Source organism: Lissotriton helveticus, chromosome 4_2 (genome assembly GCF_964261635.1).
Source record: "Lissotriton helveticus chromosome 4_2, aLisHel1.1, whole genome shotgun sequence".
Lineage (NCBI taxonomy): Eukaryota > Metazoa > Chordata > Amphibia > Caudata > Salamandridae > Lissotriton > Lissotriton helveticus.
The window spans coordinates 106,085,937-106,104,643 of NC_136064.1; the positions used below are offsets into that span (position 1 = coordinate 106,085,937).

The 18,707-nt window shown below is 50.6% G+C and overlaps 1 protein-coding gene across 1 annotated transcript; it reads left to right on the plus strand.

The window, feature by feature from the left end:
• Positions 1 to 2,276: 2,276 nt before the first annotated feature.
• On the plus strand, positions 2,277 to 17,727 carry LOC144752229 (serpin H1-like). The gene is made up of 5 exons (XM_078640210.1): positions 2,277 to 2,562; positions 5,716 to 6,320; positions 9,414 to 9,512; positions 12,923 to 13,155; positions 16,653 to 17,727. Exons 2-5 carry the CDS (start codon positions 5,738 to 5,740, stop codon positions 16,953 to 16,955), a joined length of 1,218 nt encoding a protein of 405 aa, XP_078496336.1. The 5' UTR covers positions 2,277 to 2,562; positions 5,716 to 5,737; the 3' UTR covers positions 16,956 to 17,727.
• The last annotated feature ends 980 nt before the right edge of the window (positions 17,728 to 18,707 follow it).

Here is an 18,707-nt window from a genome sequence, read left to right on the forward strand (position 1 = left end):
GTGACGAGTATCCGCAGCGGCCTTCGGAGCCTAAGGTGGGCCACCGTGATCTCCAGTCGGCCGCGCTAGGCCTGAAGCCCCCCCACCATCACAACGTGACAGGGGCGCCCGGCCGCGTCCTCGGCCGTGCCCCCGCCCTCACCACTGATTGGCCCTAGGCCCGAGAAGAGCTCGGAGGCCCGGGACCGGAACAGAATCCGCGCTCAGGAGGAGCCCCCCCACGAGCCGTTACCAGCCCCGAAGGGGGGACCCATCCACCGAAGGCCCAGACATCGCCGGGGAAGGCGCAGAAGCGAGCGCGCGCCCCGGGCGTCATCAGCGCCGGAGATCTCCGCAAGGGCTCCCCCAGGAGCCGAAGCACCAGGTAACCCCAGGGAGAGGTGGGCGGAGGTCTGGAGAAGAGCGGGGCCCTCCATGAACGGAGAGGAAGCCCCGTGACCGCCCCTCTCCTGGGGAGACTGTTGTTGGGCCCCGTTGGCCTGAGTTGTATGTAGGAGGTCCTCTGGACTGGGCGAGAGCCCGAAGGGTTCAGCCGGCCTACTCTGTTGCCCCCTCGCATAGGGGCTTGTGTTTACGGAGCTGGGTGTTGCAGAACTGGGCCCTCCCCCTGTAAGGAGAGCCGATTTAGATAGAACCTGTTGCCTAAGTCCCAAGAGATAGTGGTACTTGTAGCCAGGCCAGATTGATGAAATGTTTTGCCTATTCTTCCTGAAGTGTTTCACCTAACAACATGCTCGTCCTTACTTAATGCGTTGGTGGTTCTTCTTGCCTGATGAGATTTTGATTTATACCTAATAGAATGTTATGCAGATGCTCATTGGAAGATTTTCCCAATGCTAAATGAAATGTTTTAATCCTGTCTAATGCAGTATTAATTGAAAGGCCTACAGTTATTTAATATTTAATATTTATGAATCCATGACTAAGTAATGAAAGATCTGCTCTTTTAACCCCTCCCATGCTGGTGACGAACCCCAGCCGCCACGCCCCGCGGTCGGCGTGTGCTGATGACGGCTGGGGTTCGTCACGTCACGTTTGTTTACAGCACACGGGGGAAATCGCGGCCGCAGCGAAGGGGTTAAGGAAAGTTAATGATTACCACTGTGATTTTTGATTGCCCTGATCTTGATCTTAGATGAAACTTATTTATTTGAATCAAACATTCTGGTGTGGTCTCAGTCTTTGCGTGCATTTATTGTCTCAGTGGATGCGTGTGCTGTGTAGTCACTTAACACCTAAGCTTCGGGTGCCTACCTGCTCGAGCCAGGCTACCCCGGGGAACTGGTGATTCCGGTTCCTACAGGGACCTTGCGCCAATAATGGAACTATGAATAAAGGGCGCGAGACCGCTCGGGGTCTTCCCGCCAGCCCAGAACTTGTGTGGTTGTGTATTTACGTAAGCGCAGCGCAGGCCTGGTCACCCTGAGCCCCGCCGCGCTAAGGTGGGGAGACAGCTCAGTCAGTAAGTGTACCTGCTGCAGAGATAGCACCTCGATTATAGCTCAGTGTGTTAATGCACCGACACTGCAACACGTGTGAAGCGTGCAGGACGGGGTGGGGGTTCAGAGCCAGTGACAGCACAGGGAGAGATGGAATCAGTGCATAGATTCGTAGTTTAGGGGGGACTCCGAGCCATGACATACATAGGATCCAGTTTGGTGAGTTGGAGGGATGGCAGAGTGTACTCTGGGAGTTGTAGTCTTGGATTGCTTACACGGACCCAAGTAAAATAACAGGCTATTTAGCAGTTATTTGTAGATGAAAAGGCCCGCTCTGATAACTGTGTACCTACAGCTCCGGAGCACAGCAGACCCTACGCCGGTGCCAAGATCCGAGCAGAGTATGTCAGCTCAGAGGGTCAATGTGCCGGCTGCAGAGGGGTTCTAAATTATGAGCCTTCATACAAATGCTGTGAGTGCAGATTAAACGAGGCCAATGGGTTAATAGTTTGCCCAGATCCACAGGCTCCAAATCCAGGAAGGTAGCGCAGGGGGTGAATGCACCAGCGGAGCAGATTCGTATTTCAGAAGCGGTGAGTGTAGGGCGGTGGCCCGACGCTTGCTGCACAGACGTGTGTGCAGTCACAGCCCTGGTGCACGCTCGCTGCTGGAGAGCACTGCACTGACACGTAAGCGGCTCTGAGGATGCCGAGAACTCGAGAAAGTGCCCCTGTGGCAGCAACTGATGCAACGCTGCTCCGGCCCGGCCCCCTCGCCCCCCCATCGGGGGGTGGGGAGCCAGCCGGAGGGGCTGGGCCCGGCCGGATCCGGTTTCAAACTCTCTCTTAGAAGCTTTCCCCAGTTGTGTGGGTTTCGAGAAACTTCTCTCAGGACAGCTATAAATTGAAGGGGAAGGAAGAGAGGAGGGAAACTCAGAAGAAGAGAAAAGGAGGGGGACAGAAAGAGAAAAGGAGGAGAGGAGACCACAGAAGCAGAACAGAAAGAGAGAGAGGGGCAGCGGCGAGACGAGATAAGAGAAAAGAAGAAACGAAGGAGGCGCGAGGGACTGAAAGAACAAGTGGACAGGAAAGGAACCCAGGAGCGGAGCGCCCCCTCCCGGCAGGTGGGTGAGAAGAGGCAGGGCACTGGGACTGTCCCGATAAGTGACAGCAGTGCCAGCCCTGTCGCGACAGAGCCTGGCAGCCTGAAGAGCAGTTCTAGCCCAGTACCAACAGCGGTGCGGGCGGGTGCCACGCCTGCCCTCTCTGCCGTGCAGCAGCTGCAGTGGCACCGGGCTGTGCGGGTGTTTGGGGTGCTCTGCAGCCCAATCATCGCAGGACTCCTACCCACACGGGTGGGGGCGATGCTCGTTATTTACATTAGGCCCCTGGCACTGACGCCCCTGTTTGTCGTCTTCACTTCTACCTTAGAAGAGGAGGGGGGCGGGGGCGGGGGCGGTGCTGGGGCGCAGAATGGGTGTTTGCTGTGTGTGTGTGTGGGGTCCATTCCAACCCTGTCTATGAAGTTCCAGTGCCCCCCCCCCCGCCCCCACCCCCAGTCCACTGGTCCGAGTACATTATGTCAAAACACTGAAAGTCACATAAAAGTCTGCTCGCAGTGGGGCCGCTAGGGGTCGTCGTCTCCTGATGACACGTGTGAGTCGTGGCAGGCCGGGGTCAACAGCCGGCGCTGACCTCTGACCCGGCCCGGGGAGGGGGAGCCTGTCAGGAGCTGGGTTGTTGGGGGTCCTCCTGGGTTGGGCCGAGGGGGCAGCGCACAGACACCCCCCTTTCCCAGCTCAGTGTCAGTGTGTGGTGAGGCGGGGGGGGGGAGGGGATGGAGAGACACCATGGCGGGTCTTACAACAAAGCTTGGCGTTACCACGGGGCGAGGACCCGCCCTCCCAGCAGAAACTAACCACAGTGAAGGCTGAATACTGAACACAGGGGGCGTCATCACAGCTGACACCCTGTGTGCTCCTGGGCACCTGCTCGACTCATCTAATTCGTGTTCAATCTTTCCTGGGCAGGGACGTGGCATAGCCCCGGCTAGGACTCAGATTATCAGATGCGTGAATCATTTATGGTGACATCTGAGGCCAGACCCAGGGCGATAGCTCTGCTTTCTGACGACTGGGCTTGTAACGTCCATGTCACAAGTCATATATAGGCGTGCTTGCTCTCTCTAGTTTAAACCGGTGAACTCTACACTGAGAGATAGCCCTGCTGTCTGAGGCGAAAGGTATACATTTAGTGTCCCCCCTGCCTAGCTCTGCTGTAAGGTTATTTGATCCCCGAGGCATAGCTCTGCTGTAAGGTTATTTGTTCCCCGAGGCATAGCTCTGCGGTAAGGTTATTTGTTCCCTGAGTTATTTGTTCCCTAAGGGATAGCTCTGCTGTGGGGTTATTTGTTCCCTGAGACATAGCTCTGCTGTAAGGTTATTTGTTCCCCGAGACATAGCTCTGCTGTAAGGTTATTTGTTCCCTGAGACATAGCTCTGCTGTAAGGTTATTTGTCCCCTGAGGCATTGCTCTGCTGTAAGGTTATTTGTTCCCTGAGGCATAGCTCTGCTGTAAGGTTATTCGTTCCCTGAGGCATAGCTCTGCTGTAAGGTTATTTGATCCCTTAGACATAGCTCTGCTGTAAGGTTACTTGTATCCTGAGGCATAGCTCTGTTGTAAGGTTATTTGTTCCCCGAGACATAGCTCTGCTGTAAGGTTATTTGTTCCCTGAGACATAGCTCTGCTGTAAGGTTATTTGTCCCCTGAGGCATAGCTCTGCTGTAAGGTTATTTGTCCCTGAGGGATAGCTCTGCTGTAAGGTTACTTGTATCCTGAGGCACAGCTCTGCATAAGGTTATTTGTCCCCTGAGGCATAGCTCTGCTGTAAGGTTATTGTCCCCCGAGGCATAGTTCTGCTGTGAGGTTATTTGTACCCTGAGGGATAGCTCTGCTGTAAGGTTGACTCCTGAGGCATAGCTCTGCTGTGAGGTTATTTGTCTCCCGAGGGATAGCTCTGCTGTGAGGTTACTTGTCTCCTGAGGCATAGCTCTGCTGTGAGGTTACTTGTCTCCTGAGGGATAGCTCTGCTGTGAGGTTACTTGTCTCCTGAGGCATAGCTCTGCTGTGAGGTTACTTGTCTCCTGAGGGATAGCTCTGCTGTGAGGTTACTTGTCTCCTGAGGGATAGCTCTGCTGTGAGGTTACTTGTCTCCTGAGGCATAGCTCTGCTGTGAGGTTATTTGTCTCCCGAGGGATAGCTCTGCTGTGAGGTTACTTGTCTCCCGAGGGATAGCTCTGCTGTGAGGTTACTTGTCTCCCGAGGGATAGCTCTGCTGTGAGGTTACTTGTCTCCCGAGGGATAGCTCTGCTGTGAGGTTACTTGTCTCCTGAGGGATAGCTCTGCTGTGAGGTTACTTGTCTCCTGAGGGATAGCTCTGCTGTGAGGTTACTTGTCTCCCGAGGGATAGCTCTGCTGTGAGGTTACTTGTCTCCTGAGGGATAGCTCTGCTGTGAGGTTACTTGTCTCCCGAGGGATAGCTCTGCTGTAAGGTTACTTGTCTCCCGAGGGATAGTTCTGCTGTGAGGTTACTTGTCTCCTGAGGGATAGCTCTGCTGTGAGGTTACTTGTCTCCCGAGGGATAGCTCTGCTGTGAGGTTACTTGTCTCCTGAGGGATAGCTCTGCTGTAAGGTTACTTGTCTCCCGAGGGATAGTTCTGCTGTGAGGTTACTTGTCTCCTGAGGGATAGCTCTGCTGTATGCAGTCAGTTGGTGTTCTGCTGTGATCCCTGAGCCTCTGAGGCCCGTGAACCCCGATAGATTCTTCTGCTGGTGGACAGGGTGCCTTGTAACCTGCGGATAGCTCTGCTGTCTGCCGCAACAGGTAGCCCTGCTAAGTAGGGCCCAAGACAGGTGGTCTGTGTTCGAACATGGGAGTTTGGGAAGGAGCGGGGGCGGGGGGGGTGAGGGGTGCTCTCTCCTCCCTACCCCAGGAGCGAGGGTCCAGCTGGTCTCTGTCCGTACAGGGGGTCGGTCGGGGTGTGGGAGGAGGGGTCTCTCTTAGACTGGGGAGAGTGAAGTTAGCACCAGTGTGTCTTGAGCCTGGGGCCAGGAGTGGGGCGCCCTGGTGTTTCCAGATCCCACTCGCCCTGTGCTAGAGATGCCAGGAGGTCCCTGGGTGCCACTGAGGCCGCCGCATTCTGTCAGTGGTCCAGGAACGCTGACTTCTGGCCATCGGTGGCCACTGACTGACGGCCATGTCTGATCTGTCTCCACAGGTGGACGCTGACTGCCCACACCATGGCTCTGCAGCTGGCCGCCCTTGCTCTGGTGGTCGCCCTCGCGTCTGGAGATCCTGGCGGCCTGAGGGAGCACGGCCCAGCCCTGGCGGAGAGCACCGTGAACCTGGCCCTCAGCCTGTACCACACCATGGTGAAGGACCCCCAGCTCAGCTCCATGAACATCCTCTTCTCGCCAGTCGTCGTGGCCTCCTCCCTGGGCGTCATGTCCATGGGCGCCAAGGATGAGACCGCAGCTCAGGTCCAGGCCCTCCTGAACCTGCCCATCCCCGAGGACCAGATGCAGGAGGCCTTCTCCGAGTTCCTGAAGGACCTAGCCGACCAGGAGGCCAGGAACGTCACCTGGAAGGTGAGCAGCCGCCTCTACGGCCCGGACTCCGTCGACTTCCAAGACAACTTCCTGGAGAAGAGCCGGACCCACTACCACCACGACCACTCCAAGATCAACTTCCGCGACCGCCGCCAGGCCGTGGAGGACGTCAACGAATGGGCCTCGCAGGCTATGGGAGGCAGGGTGTCCGACGTGGCCACGGACTTCTCCAACGGGGAAGGAGCGGTGCTCGTCAACGCCATGTTCTTCAAACGTGAGTACCATGAAGGCCTCTCACTCTGTGGGAGATGAACAAGGGGGTTTAGCAAAGGCAGTGAGTGCATTGAGACCATATCCAACATCCACTTCACTCTTTTACGTGTCTATAATTACGCCGACGACTTACAGATTATCCTTCCGCTCAACTCACCTCATGCCATCAATACGTTCCACGCAGTCATGATCCACATCCAACTTTGGATGAACCAGAACCAACTGAAGCTTAACCCCGGGAAAACTGAGCTCCTTCTCCCTGGACTCAGTCACGCTCACTGGGGCTCGCAGTTCTGGCCCCCGGAGCTAGGCTCTCCCCCAGTCCCGGCGAAAGCAGTAAAGAGTCTGGGAGTGATCATTGACGCCGAACTCTCTCTCAGAGCCCAAGTGGGAGCGGTAATCTCATCCTGCATGTACCAGCTTCGGAAGATCTGTAAAGTTTGTCACTTACTTCCCCCCGCTGCACTCACCCAAGTTGTCATCTCACTTGTGCTCTCCCGCCTGGACTTTTCTAATTCCATCTATTACGGTCTCCCACAATCCCTGTCACACCGCCTCCAAGTTGTCCAGAACCAAGCGGCCCGCCTAATTCATAAAACCCCCAGATGGCAATCGGCCAAACCTCTACTCCACAGTCTTCATTGGCTTCCAATAGCCGTCAAGGTGGCATGTCTCACATTCAAAGCCCTCCATTGTTCCGGCCCCATGTTTCTAAAATCTCTTATCCGCCCCCACTGCCCACAGCGTAACCTCCGATCAGCCCACCGTCACCTGCTAGTCACCCCCAAAATCAAAACCAAGAAATTCGGTGGTTGCCGCTTTTCCTATCTAGCCCCTGGGCTTTGGAACCCCCCCCCCCTCTCTCCATCAAATCCTCCTTTTCCCTTCTGAATTTCAGAAAATTACTTAAAACTCACCTCTTCCCTCCCCTTAGCTGGAATTCTGCTACTCACGTTTCCCCCTCACTCACTGTCTCTTAGTGCCAGGAAGCCCTGCCGTCAGCGCGCCTTACAAATTGCACCTAAGATAAGAGAAGCAGAGACACTCTATCAGTAGCACTAGGGGTGGTCTATAGCAACCCCCTCTCTAAAGATCCACAGTAATTGTTATCGCCATCTGAAAACATATCAGATGTCTCAGATTGGGCGATGCATCAGAGGCAGCAAAACACAGGCATGTCTGCGCCATGATGGAGTTCAGGGCTAGTCAAAGAACAGCTCACCTACCTGTACAAAAATGGCGTCCATAAGGGCAACGGAGAAAATACTATTTACAAACTCGGTCTTCAATAGATGAACACAAGCTCAAGTGTACAATGACAATCACGAAAGGTGAGTTCACTCGGGACGGGCAGAGCCCCAATGATCAGTCTCCAGTCTGTGGAAAGGCAGAAAAAGCACATCACAGGACTGCAGTGAATGCACTAGTCCAAGATGGCGGCCGAGTTTACACAGCAAGGCAGACTGATATTCAAATGGCTCAGAAAGAGTTACATGCGGGAGGGAGGGAGAGTAACCCTGGGAGACTGACAGTAAGAGCCTCATATTGAAGTTGAAAGCCTGTCACTTATTAGCTGAGAGTATTAATGCTTGGGACAAGTGCTGTGTAGTGTCACTTCAACAAGTATAAAGGGATATATCAAGCTGAATTACAAAAAGATGATAATGGTTGACCCCTCCCCACAAGAACAATGCTTCAGTCCAATCTCTTCCAGAAGTGGTAGCTCTTGTAACTCACAGGACCTCATGACCAGCAGAACCTCTGCTTCCACTCCTCCTAGATGTCCCCACAGGGCTTCTATCCCGTAACCCCGCGCCCTCTCTTCCTCTCTCACACTCTCACACTCTCTGAACTCTCGCAAGTCCCGCCCGATCAGTGATTTATGGTGGCCACAGAGCTAAACAAATCAGAAACATGACATGACCCAGAGACAGTCACAAGCATCATTGCACACGTCAGAGTAGACTTTACACACTCACCTTTACGTGCTCACTTTTCGCGCGCGCTCACCTTTACGCACTCACCTTTATGCGCTCACCTTTACGCACTCACCTTTATGCGCTCACCTTTACGTACTCACATTTACGCACACGCTCACCTTTACGCACACGCTCACCTTTACGTACTCACCTTTACACACGCCCTCACCTTTACACACTCACCATTACGCGCTCACCATTACGCGCTCACCATTACGCGCTCACCTTTACGTACTCACCTTTACACACACTCTCCTTTACACACACTCTCACCTTTACACACTCACCTTTATGCGCTCACCTTTACGCGCTCACCTTTACGTACTCACATTTACGCACACGCTCACCTTTACGCACACGCTCACCTTTACGTACTCACCTTTACACACGCCCTCACCTTTACACACTCACCATTACGCGCTCACCATTACGCGCTCACCTTTACGTGCTCACCTTTACACACACTCTCCTTTACACACACTCTCCTTTACACACACTCTCACCTTTACACACTCACCTTTATGCGCTCACCTTTACACACTCACCTTTATGTGCTCACCTTTACACACTCACCTTTATGCGCTCACCTTTATGTACTCACCTTTACGCGCTCACCTTTACGCGCTCACCTTTATGCGCTCACCTTTACGTACTCACATTTACGCACACGCTCACCTTTACGCACACGCTCACCTTTACGTACTCACCTTTACACACGCCCTCACCTTTACACCCTCACCTTTACACACTCACCATTACGCGCTCACCATTACGCGCTCACCTTTACGTGCTCACCTTTACACACACTCTCCTTTACACACACTCTCCTTTACACACACTCTCACCTTTACACACTCACCTTTATGCGCTCACCTTTACACACTCACCTTTATGTGCTCACCTTTACACACTCACCTTTATGCGCTCACCTTTACGTACTCACCTTTACGCGCTCACCTTTACGCGCTCACCTTTATGCGCTCACCTTTACGTACTCACCTTTACACACGCGCTCTCCTTTACACACGCTCTCACCTTTACACACTCACCTTTATGTGCTCACCTTTACGCGCTCACCTTTACACACTCACCTTTTTTGTGTGCTCTCTCCACAGCTCACTGGGGTGAGAAGTTTCACCACCAGATGGTGGACAAGCGAGGATTCCTGGTGTCCCAAACCCATACGGTCTCTGTTCCCATGATGCACCGCTCAGGTGAGTCTTCCACCATGATGCTCCATGTAGTGCTTTATGAGAGGTTTTCATGTCTTGGCGCAATCTGTTACTGACGGCTGAAGCACTTGACAATGAAGTGACCGGCTAACAACTATTTGCCTCATGCCTTAAGTGTGGACGCAATGCTTTGTGAGTTTAGCCAAGGACACTTTATGTTACACAGATCTATATAGGATAAAGTACCCCAGCCGTACATTGTAAGGGTATTCTAAATCACTAGGTAGTTTTCTGACCTTATAGTTGAACGTGGTCAAACTCAAAAGTTATTTTATAAGATTATGGAATTCCAAGGTAACTTGCAATATCCTTTTAATGTACACAAGGGGTATTTTATTCCTTATAATACATAGTCTTACATTTTACCACAAATCGGTTAAATCCTTGGGGGCAGATTTACAAGCCCCTTGCGTCACTTTTGCGCCACTGTTGCGTCACTTTTGCGATGCAGCGGTGGTGTAAAAGTTGCATGCCATTTACAACGTGACGCATCTAGGGAGATGCGTCACGTTGTAAAGCCCTGTGTCACATTATACCTGCGCCAGGTTTAATGTATGCAGGGTAGGCGTTCCCATGCAAAATGCCACGCAGAAATGGCGCAGTGAAATTCACAAGATTTCACTGCGTCACTCTACGCCTTCACTGTGTCAAAATCCCTACGCCTGCTCAGACCAGGCGTAAGGATTGACGCAAGGCATTTTACATGGGACCTACCTATGTTTTCTTTCGCATTGCTGGATTTGCATCACTTTTGTGACAAACTTCAACAATGCGTCACTTTTCCTCCTACAGATGTGTCAGAATTTCTGACACATCTGTAATTCCTTGCGCCATGGTGCACTGTATTGTAAATACAGCGCATCCATGGGTGGCGCAAGTACACTTGGAGGTGACGCAAGGAAACTGACGCATCGATGTAGATGCGTCAGTTCCTTGTAAATCTGCCCCTTTGTGTCTTGCTCCTTCATCTGAAAGAGATAGTATAGATGAGGACAAGAAGAATAAACAAGCATTGGAAATGCAATAGGTCTCACATTTGTTGGAGCTATTGATATTGTAAATGTCAATTTTTGTTACCTATGCAATAGATATGTCCTCCCCACCTTAATTAAAAAGAAAGGAATCCCCTGTCTGACGTATTTTGTATAGCATGAAGTACCCGTTTGTTATTTTGAACAGACGAAAGCAACTCAGTCTCTAGAGGCACAGAACTGAACTAAGGCGACGGATGGATAAAGGAACTCGCCCACCGTCTAAGGCCGAGCTCTCCCTATTATGGGTTACTTATTGTAACGCGCCTCCTGGCCTTTCAGAGTAACTTCCTGGACATGGAATGAGTCTGCAGCATCTCTCTCTACCAACCTTTTCCATACACTGCTTGTATACCTAAATTCAGTGCTTAACCCCTTCCACGCTGATTTATTTATTTTTCTTTTATTTTGAAAGTTTTATATAGCGCGAACAAGATCTTTGCAGATAACAGAGCGCTTTACATAGGTATAAATGTTTGGTAGGGTGGGTACATGGGGGAACATAGTTAAGGGGGTAAGGTAAGGTAGGGTAGATCAGTGCAGTAAATGACGAGCTCAGCTCAACATGAGGTACACCTCTCGTACGCTGATGGCGAGCTGCGCTCGTCCTGAACCGCGGGATTCCGCGATTCTCAGGGCACAGCGGGAAAACCCGCCGCGCGCATGGAGTTAATTGTTGAGAAGAAAAACAAAAGAGCCAGAGCCCTCGACAGGAGGCCACCTCCGCTTGCAGTACCCACTGCCGCTGCCAGTGACAGAACCAACACAACTACTAATATATTTAATATTTATAAGGCGCGGCGAATCATCCCCAAGGGGATCTCTCGTCGCCTGGGAGGTAGATCGCAGGATGGACAGAGCTCTATCAAAACAGCCACGTTTTGAGGAGTTTCTTAAATTGTGCCAGGTTAGGGCATGCTCGCAGCTCCTCTGGTGCACTATTCCAGTGGGCTGCGGCTAGATGAGAGAACGCACGCCCTCCCATCTTGTTTTTTTGGATTCTGCAGGTGCGAAGCAGCCTTTGACTGCTGGACACTAACCATCGCACTCCTACAGGTGTGAAAATTCAGACTATTCCAGACCCCCAAAGCTTTATGCATTGCTTGGACCTCAGGTATTTGTCTTTTTGAATCTATATCGAATTAATAAAGAACTGTTGCTGTGCTCATCTCTAAATGGGACAAACAGCGCCACCATGAGTCAGACTGACATAAGGGCCAGTGTTGACAATTAAGTGTGGGTGCGGAGCACCAGAAAGCACCTACTCATATTAAGCACTACCTAAATTAACTGATAGCCACAGCCTTTCTGGCGGCACCAGCACCAGGTACGACTGACTCGCTCCAGCTCTGACTGGCTTCACCAGCCTGTTCATGTGAGCGACTCTGCACAAGTGTTGCGCACAGGACCCACATCTGCAGCTGGCCTACTGGAGTTTTTCTATTCAAATAATAAAGGCACACGTATGAGGTACAGAAATTCATCAAAGTATTTTGGTCATGTATGAAATTGATAAATAAATGCTGTGTAAGTTTCGGATTAATTTGTTCAGAGTTCTTATTCTTCTTGCTGTTTAAGCATGTACTCTCTTAAATATTTCATGAATTCTTTGCATCAATATGACATCAATTTAGAATCTTTAACTGCTCACAGCCGACACGTGTTTCGCAGAATAGCATCTCTTTTTCAAGGCTGTTCAATGGAAGCTGCAGTGTGTACTAAATAAATTATTATTAAAGACCAGCAATTGGATCTAACGATTAGGTCGTGTTCGGTATTTCTGAATTCAGCGTTAAACCTCACGGCAATGAATCCTCTTGATTGTTGATTTTGAGTTGTGGTAACTGATTTATTTTGATTTTAAACACCCAAGATATGGTCTATAGTATACACTTCCTTTTTGGAACCATGTTCTCTACTCCACGCTTGCAAACGCAACCACTGAAATCCACCAGTTATAGCTTGTAGTTTACTGAGTTATCTGAATGAATGAATGTATGAATGAAGTACAATTTATATCGCGCTACTTAGCCCAATGGGCGTCAAGGCGCCTTTAGCCCAATGGGCATCTGTAACCCGTGCCCCGGCCCTATATATTTATATACTGCTTGTGAACTCACATATTACATCACTCGTGACATGTTCAGTGACATCATTGATGACATCACAGTAAATCACTGTTCCTTTCCCTCCACACTGGTGGTCATGCTCCCTGATGAAATGCTGAGTCAAGAGGCAATAAGAAGGGCGCAAATAGTTATCCAACGGGCGTTACCTCCTGTTTTTATGCACCGCTCACAGCTCCTGGGTACCAGGTTAATGCTCGGTGTCCCTCACAATACCCTGTCCCTTGCCTCCTAGGGTACTACAACTACTACGAGGACGAGGTGAACCGCCTGCAGGTGCTGGAGATGCCGCTGGCCCACGGACACTCCAGCATGATCTTCCTGATGCCGCGGCACGTGGAGGCGCTGGACCGGCTGGAGAGCATGCTGACCAAGGAGCAGCTGGACACGTGGCTGAGCATGATGCAAAGGAAGGCGGTGTCCATCTCGCTGCCGAAAGTGAACCTGGACACCAGCCACGAGCTGCAGGTGAGTACGCGCGACAGGTGTCCGCATGGCCCCCAAAACAGTGGGTCATAGCAAAAGAGCATTTATTGTGATTTATGGAACTATCAGAGGTTGTGGAAGGGGCGTCAAACACACTTTGACCCTGGAGTTACCCTACCAAATGCACCCAGGAACGGGGCGATCTCCTTCCTACAGAGTTTTGGTCAATCACTCCTGATCAGTATACCTACCTCTGGCCAAAAATACGTTGGTCTCCGGCTGCCTGACGTCCTTCTGGTGCATCAGGGACCTCAAGGCACAGGCCATGGAGTCCTGGTCAGAGCCAAGACACCGCATCCAGGCGGCATGGGGGTCCGATAAAGGTATCCACTCACGACCGGGATGAATGGCCTCGCTTGGATCTTCACGGACGGGCTGCTCCGTCACAACGGGGACAGAGATCCCTTCTGCCGAAATATGAATCCCATAGGATAGAATGGACTTTATATTGCAGCGGACATTGTGATACAGTTATCCATCCATGAAGATTTAAGTAATTCCTTAAGTCCTGACACGTTTGTGGGAGATGTTAGCCCTAGTCTTTGTTGAAGCTGAGGAGAATGTTGTCATGAGTTACGGCTAGATAGACCCAAACGCATCTCGGACCTCTGGAAATACAGGACCCGATGCCACTGCATCGGCTGGTGTCTATCATACACCAGTAGGACCATGACAATGGGTGGGCAAACCTGCAGCTGGCACCGCTTAGCAACATTGCGCCCCCCTGGCCGCGCAGGATGTAAATGCGTTTCCAGATCAGCCGGACACCTCCTGAATATTCTTAAGGCGAGGAATCTGCAGGAAGATGTATCCATCAGAAAAAGAAAAAAAAACATTAGGTCAAACTCACTGCAGCTGTTTCCATACAAAGTTTCATCATGTGTCCACCTAAAGTGCCAACATGTATGAATTGTATAATTGCATATTAACCCCTTCCATGCTCATGACGAGCTCAGCTCGTCATGTAACGCGGCTTTTCGTTAATAGCCGCACAGCGCAAAAATCACGGCCGCACGCATGCGGTTAAAGTGAAAAATAAGCTGGCCTGGTGCACGTGCCAAGTTGACAAGCATAACTGTGTGAAATGAAGTGACTTGTGGAATCCGTTCTGGTGAATCTTCTCCATCAAACCCATTTCCAAGTTTTTCCCAAACTAACGACTTTCACCAGTTTGTAGAATTCAACCCGTTAAATGTCTTTTAGACTTTAAAAAGTCCTCAAGTCTTTCTGTAGTCCAATCACATACGTCCCTTTTCACTTGTAACTTTTTGTCGGTAGAGAGCCCTGCCTCCCCACCACAGAGCCCTCGGTTACCGGTCTCACAGGTTTGGCTTCAGCCTCTGACTGCCTTAATTACTGGACACTACAGAGTGGCCTCGACACTCCACCTGCGAGCGTGTGACGTATCTCCACCGCTTTGTTTGCATGTGCACCCCTAGTGTCCACATTATATCAGGCCAGGGTCTCCAGGGACTGTCTCAGAGGGGCACATCCATTTTCAGGACAACCAATGACTACATACATTGTTTCCCCTTCAACTAATTCTATGTAAAGTGTTCTTAACCTCTTCCGTGCTGATGACGGAACCGCTCCGTCATCAGCCGCGGTGGCGCTGTGCTGATGACGGAGCGGTTCCGTCATGGCCCGCCTGACGCGGCTGCGCTGCGCTGATTTCGCGACTGCGCGTCGCGTTTTATTGAGCGGGCGGGGCCATGACGGAACCGCTCCGTCATCAGCAGAGCTCACCCGAGGCTGGTGACGGAGCGGTTCCATCACCAGCGTGTGAGCGCCGCGCGCCCCCCCATCCCCTAAGCGCTGCAGCGGAATAGCCGCCGCTGCGAAGGTGTTAAGTGGGTGGTCTGACACTCTGGCATGTGACAGACCCTCCCCCCTGCAGCCCTCTTCCCCCCCCCCCCCCCCCCCCTGGCTAGGAGCACCTGGCAGTTCATCTTCTGTGGTGCTCAAGTCCCTGGTTGGTACAGACTTCTTGTCATGTCTACCTCTTTTTCCCACCTGTACTTACATTACTAGATTTATTGTTGATAATATAGGGAGTGAATATTCGCAAATTGTTTTGCCTTTTCTTAGATATTTCAGGCCAGATGTACAGTCTTTTTTTGCGGGCGCAAATGGGTTTTAGACCCGTTTACAACCGCAGAAAATGTGTGGCCCATGTACTAATCCTATTTTGCTAGTTGCAAATCAATTTGCAACTCGCAAAATAGGATTACCGACTCGCTATTAGGAAGGGGCGTTCCAAGGGTGTCGCTTCCTATTAGCAACTCCTGAAGCTATGTATGACGGTTTTGTGATCGCAATTGTGGTCGCAAAACAGTCAAAGTTTACCCCCTTCAAAGAAGGGTGGTAAACCACTCGCAAACGGGAAGGGTCCCCAGGGTACCCCTTCCCCTTGGTGAGTGGCTCTAAAAATATTTTTTAAGGGCAGACAGTGGTCCAAGGCGTACAGATCCAAAATCCCCACAGGGTATAGACACAAAAAAAACAAAAGGTACAGATCCAAAGTCCCCAGGTTACAGAGCTAGAGATCAGCACCATCTGCGCCAACTCTGGCGAAACACTCGTAAATATTTTAGCAAAGCAAGCAACATGAGACAGCATTTACAATAATGCCAGGGGCAAACCTTGCTGGTAGGTCAAGCGGTGTGCTCCCACCCCTGTTCCAGAGCTAAAGACCCCACAGGGTACAGATCCCAAAAAACCCATCGGGTCAGATCCAAAAAGCCACATCCGAACTTGATTTTCGTGCCATTCTTATGGAAATGATTTAAAGTTCATCTGCAGAAAATGCTCATTACTTACTTCACTTGTACAGTTGAAAATCACAGCTGGGTATTGTGGACTATCTTGTTATCCTTTCATCCCTGGCGATAAGATGTGTGGCACTGGCGATGAATGTACGACAGGTCTCAAGCACACACCGCGTGAGCGTGGAAACGCAGGGACAAGACTCTCTCTGAAAGACCCTTCATCTCTCCTAACCTGTCCTGAATTCAATCCAACTCAGATCATTTCTAAAGCCTGTTTTACACAAAATAATAAGAGGTCAATTAATGAAGCATTTCAGTTTCTTTTTAGGCTTGAGTCCACGTCGGTAGTCTTGACTTTTTGACGTTTTATACAATTATCTGATGAAGTCGTATCATTTTATGGTTGGTATTAAGATTTTAATATGCTATCACGGTGAATACATAATTAACTTTTTAAAATATTTTTGTATTTAATGATCACATCATTGCAATTGAAGCCACTTATAAGAATACTTTTTTAAAATTATTTAAATGATGCACACAATAAAATTTCTGATTGACTATTGGATTTATATAGTGCTGGGATAGCTCCAAGTTTGTTTCAAAGCTCTAGTGTCTGCTTTGTTATCAGATTTCCTTGCTCTTCCTCTGCTCTTCACTGCTTCTAATCTCTGGCTTCTTGGCTGATGTCTTTGCTCCTCTGTCTCCTAGAAACACCTCCAGGAGTTGGGTCTGCAGGAGGCATTCGATGAAGAGAAAGCGGATTTCTCCGGCATCACGGGGCACAAAGACATGCACCTGGCCAACCACCTCCACGCGGCGGCCATTGAGTGGGATATCGATGGGAAGCCCTACGACCAAGGCACCTACAACCAGGGCGACCTGCGATCGGCCAAGGTCTTCTACGCAGATCACCCCTACATCTTCTTGGTCCGGGACAACGGGACCAACGCCATTCTCCTGATCGGACGTCTCGTCAGACCCGAAGGCGACGAGAAGCATGATGAGCTCTAAGGAAGCTGGTGGACCTGGTAACTGGACTATTGGTCGTCACCCCTAACGTGCTAGCAAGACAATAAAAATGGCAGACACTTGCAGGTGACGCACACAGGTGAAACTAGACGTGTTTAAAGACTGTCACCTAGTCCTCTCCAGGCTCAAGCTTCTGACAAAAAACAGACTTAGCAGTGACTGCGAAAGTCTTTGGCTTGGAGATTGTTGGGAAATAGTACAAAATACGTCGCGTTTTGATACAAGAGGCCTGTCCAGAAAAACGATTATGGTTGCCATGCAGAGCTTCTCCTGAGAGCCATTCTCACTCAGTTCTTGGTTTTAGTCCCCTCTCTTTTGGTTTTTAGGCTATTCTCTTACCGTCCAAAGGTGACCCACGGTCACCTCTAGCTACAACCACTAAGAACCCTAGGTCACCTCTACCTACAACCACTAAGAACTCAAGATCACCTGTCGCCTTCATCGCAATAAAAGCATCGACTTCCACTCAAGGATCAGGGCCAGCAGGACCGGCCCTTGGACAGTCGGTCACCTGACGGCGACAGCGTCTTTCGTCAGGTGACCCTCAGGTGACTTATTAAGGAGCAGACCACATGCAAGAATCAGCGAGCACTGATTAACAGGGTATCAACTTTATTGGCCACTAGGGCTTGGACAGTCCGTTCTAAGCCTGGATGCTCGAGAATATTTGTTTTGGAAGTATTACATTGTTTTTAAGTGTGTGTTTCTATAAAGAAGTTACGTACATTTTTAATAAACAGTGCTGTGTTGCAGAGCTTTGGCGTGTGGTGATTTCTTCAATAGCTCACTGCTCTTGCTGCTATTTACTTCTGGGAGCTACTAACTGTGAAATGCCTATCGGGCTCTCATGAAGAACTAGAGTTGTGTTGTGTTTTGCTATGTTGTGTTATGTTAATCTTATATTGATTTGGATGGCACAGCTAATCACCGGGAGGGTACCTAGGTGCTGTAGCTGTCGGGTTGGCGTTGGACTGAGGTGTTGGATGTCCAGTCCCTCAGAATTTAGTCGCAAAGTCAGGTCTCCATCTTTTTGCGGAATTCAAAAAGTGAGGAGGTGGCCCGATGTGCTGGGAGGAGATTGTTCCAGGTTTTGGGTGCAAAGTGGGAGACGCTCGACCTCTCTTTCTGCTCTTATGGGTGCTGGGTGCGGGGGGAGGGATGCAAGTGAGAGTGTGGCTGAGCTCAGGTGCCTGGTGGGTTGGTGGAAGTGCAGGTAGTTGCTCAGGTATGCAGGTCTGATGTTGTTCAGTGCCTTGTATGTGTGCATGTGGAGTTTGAATTGGCTGCGTTTGTGGATCCAGTGGAGCACTCTGAGGTGTGGTGAGGTGTGTGCGCTTTGTTGGAGGTCAAGGATGAGTCTCGCTGCGGCATTCTGGACGGTCTGGAGGGGGTGTAGGAGGTGGTTGGAGATCCCATTGTAGAATGTGTTGTCACAGTCAAATCTGCTAGTGATGAGGGCTTGTGTGACAGTGTGTCTGGTGTTCAGAGGCGGCCATTTGAATACCTTGCGGATCATGCAAAGAATGTGGAAGCAGGAGGAGTTGACTGTGTTGACCTGCGTTGTCATGTTGAGTTCTTCATCCAGGATGATTCCTAGGTTTCTGGCTCGATCGGCTGAAGTAGGTTTTGGTCCAAGCTCTGAAGATCACTAGGTGAAGTCGCATGGAGAGTTCTTCCTCCCAACGATCAGCTCTTCCTTCTGGTCAGAGTTGAGTTTCAGGCAGTTAGATCTCC

Bases quoted from the DNA above. Each gene is read 5' to 3' on its own strand.
- LOC144752229 (XM_078640210.1), top strand. From the start codon at position 5,738: ATGGCTCTGCAGCTGGCCGCCCTTGCTCTGGTGGTCGCCCTCGCGTCT. The intron at 6,321-9,413 runs GTGAGTACCATG...CTCTCTCCACAG, and splicing joins CAACGCCATGTTCTTCAAAC to CTCACTGGGGTGAGAAGTTT. The intron at 9,513-12,922 runs GTGAGTCTTCCA...CTTGCCTCCTAG, and splicing joins TCCCATGATGCACCGCTCAG to GGTACTACAACTACTACGAG.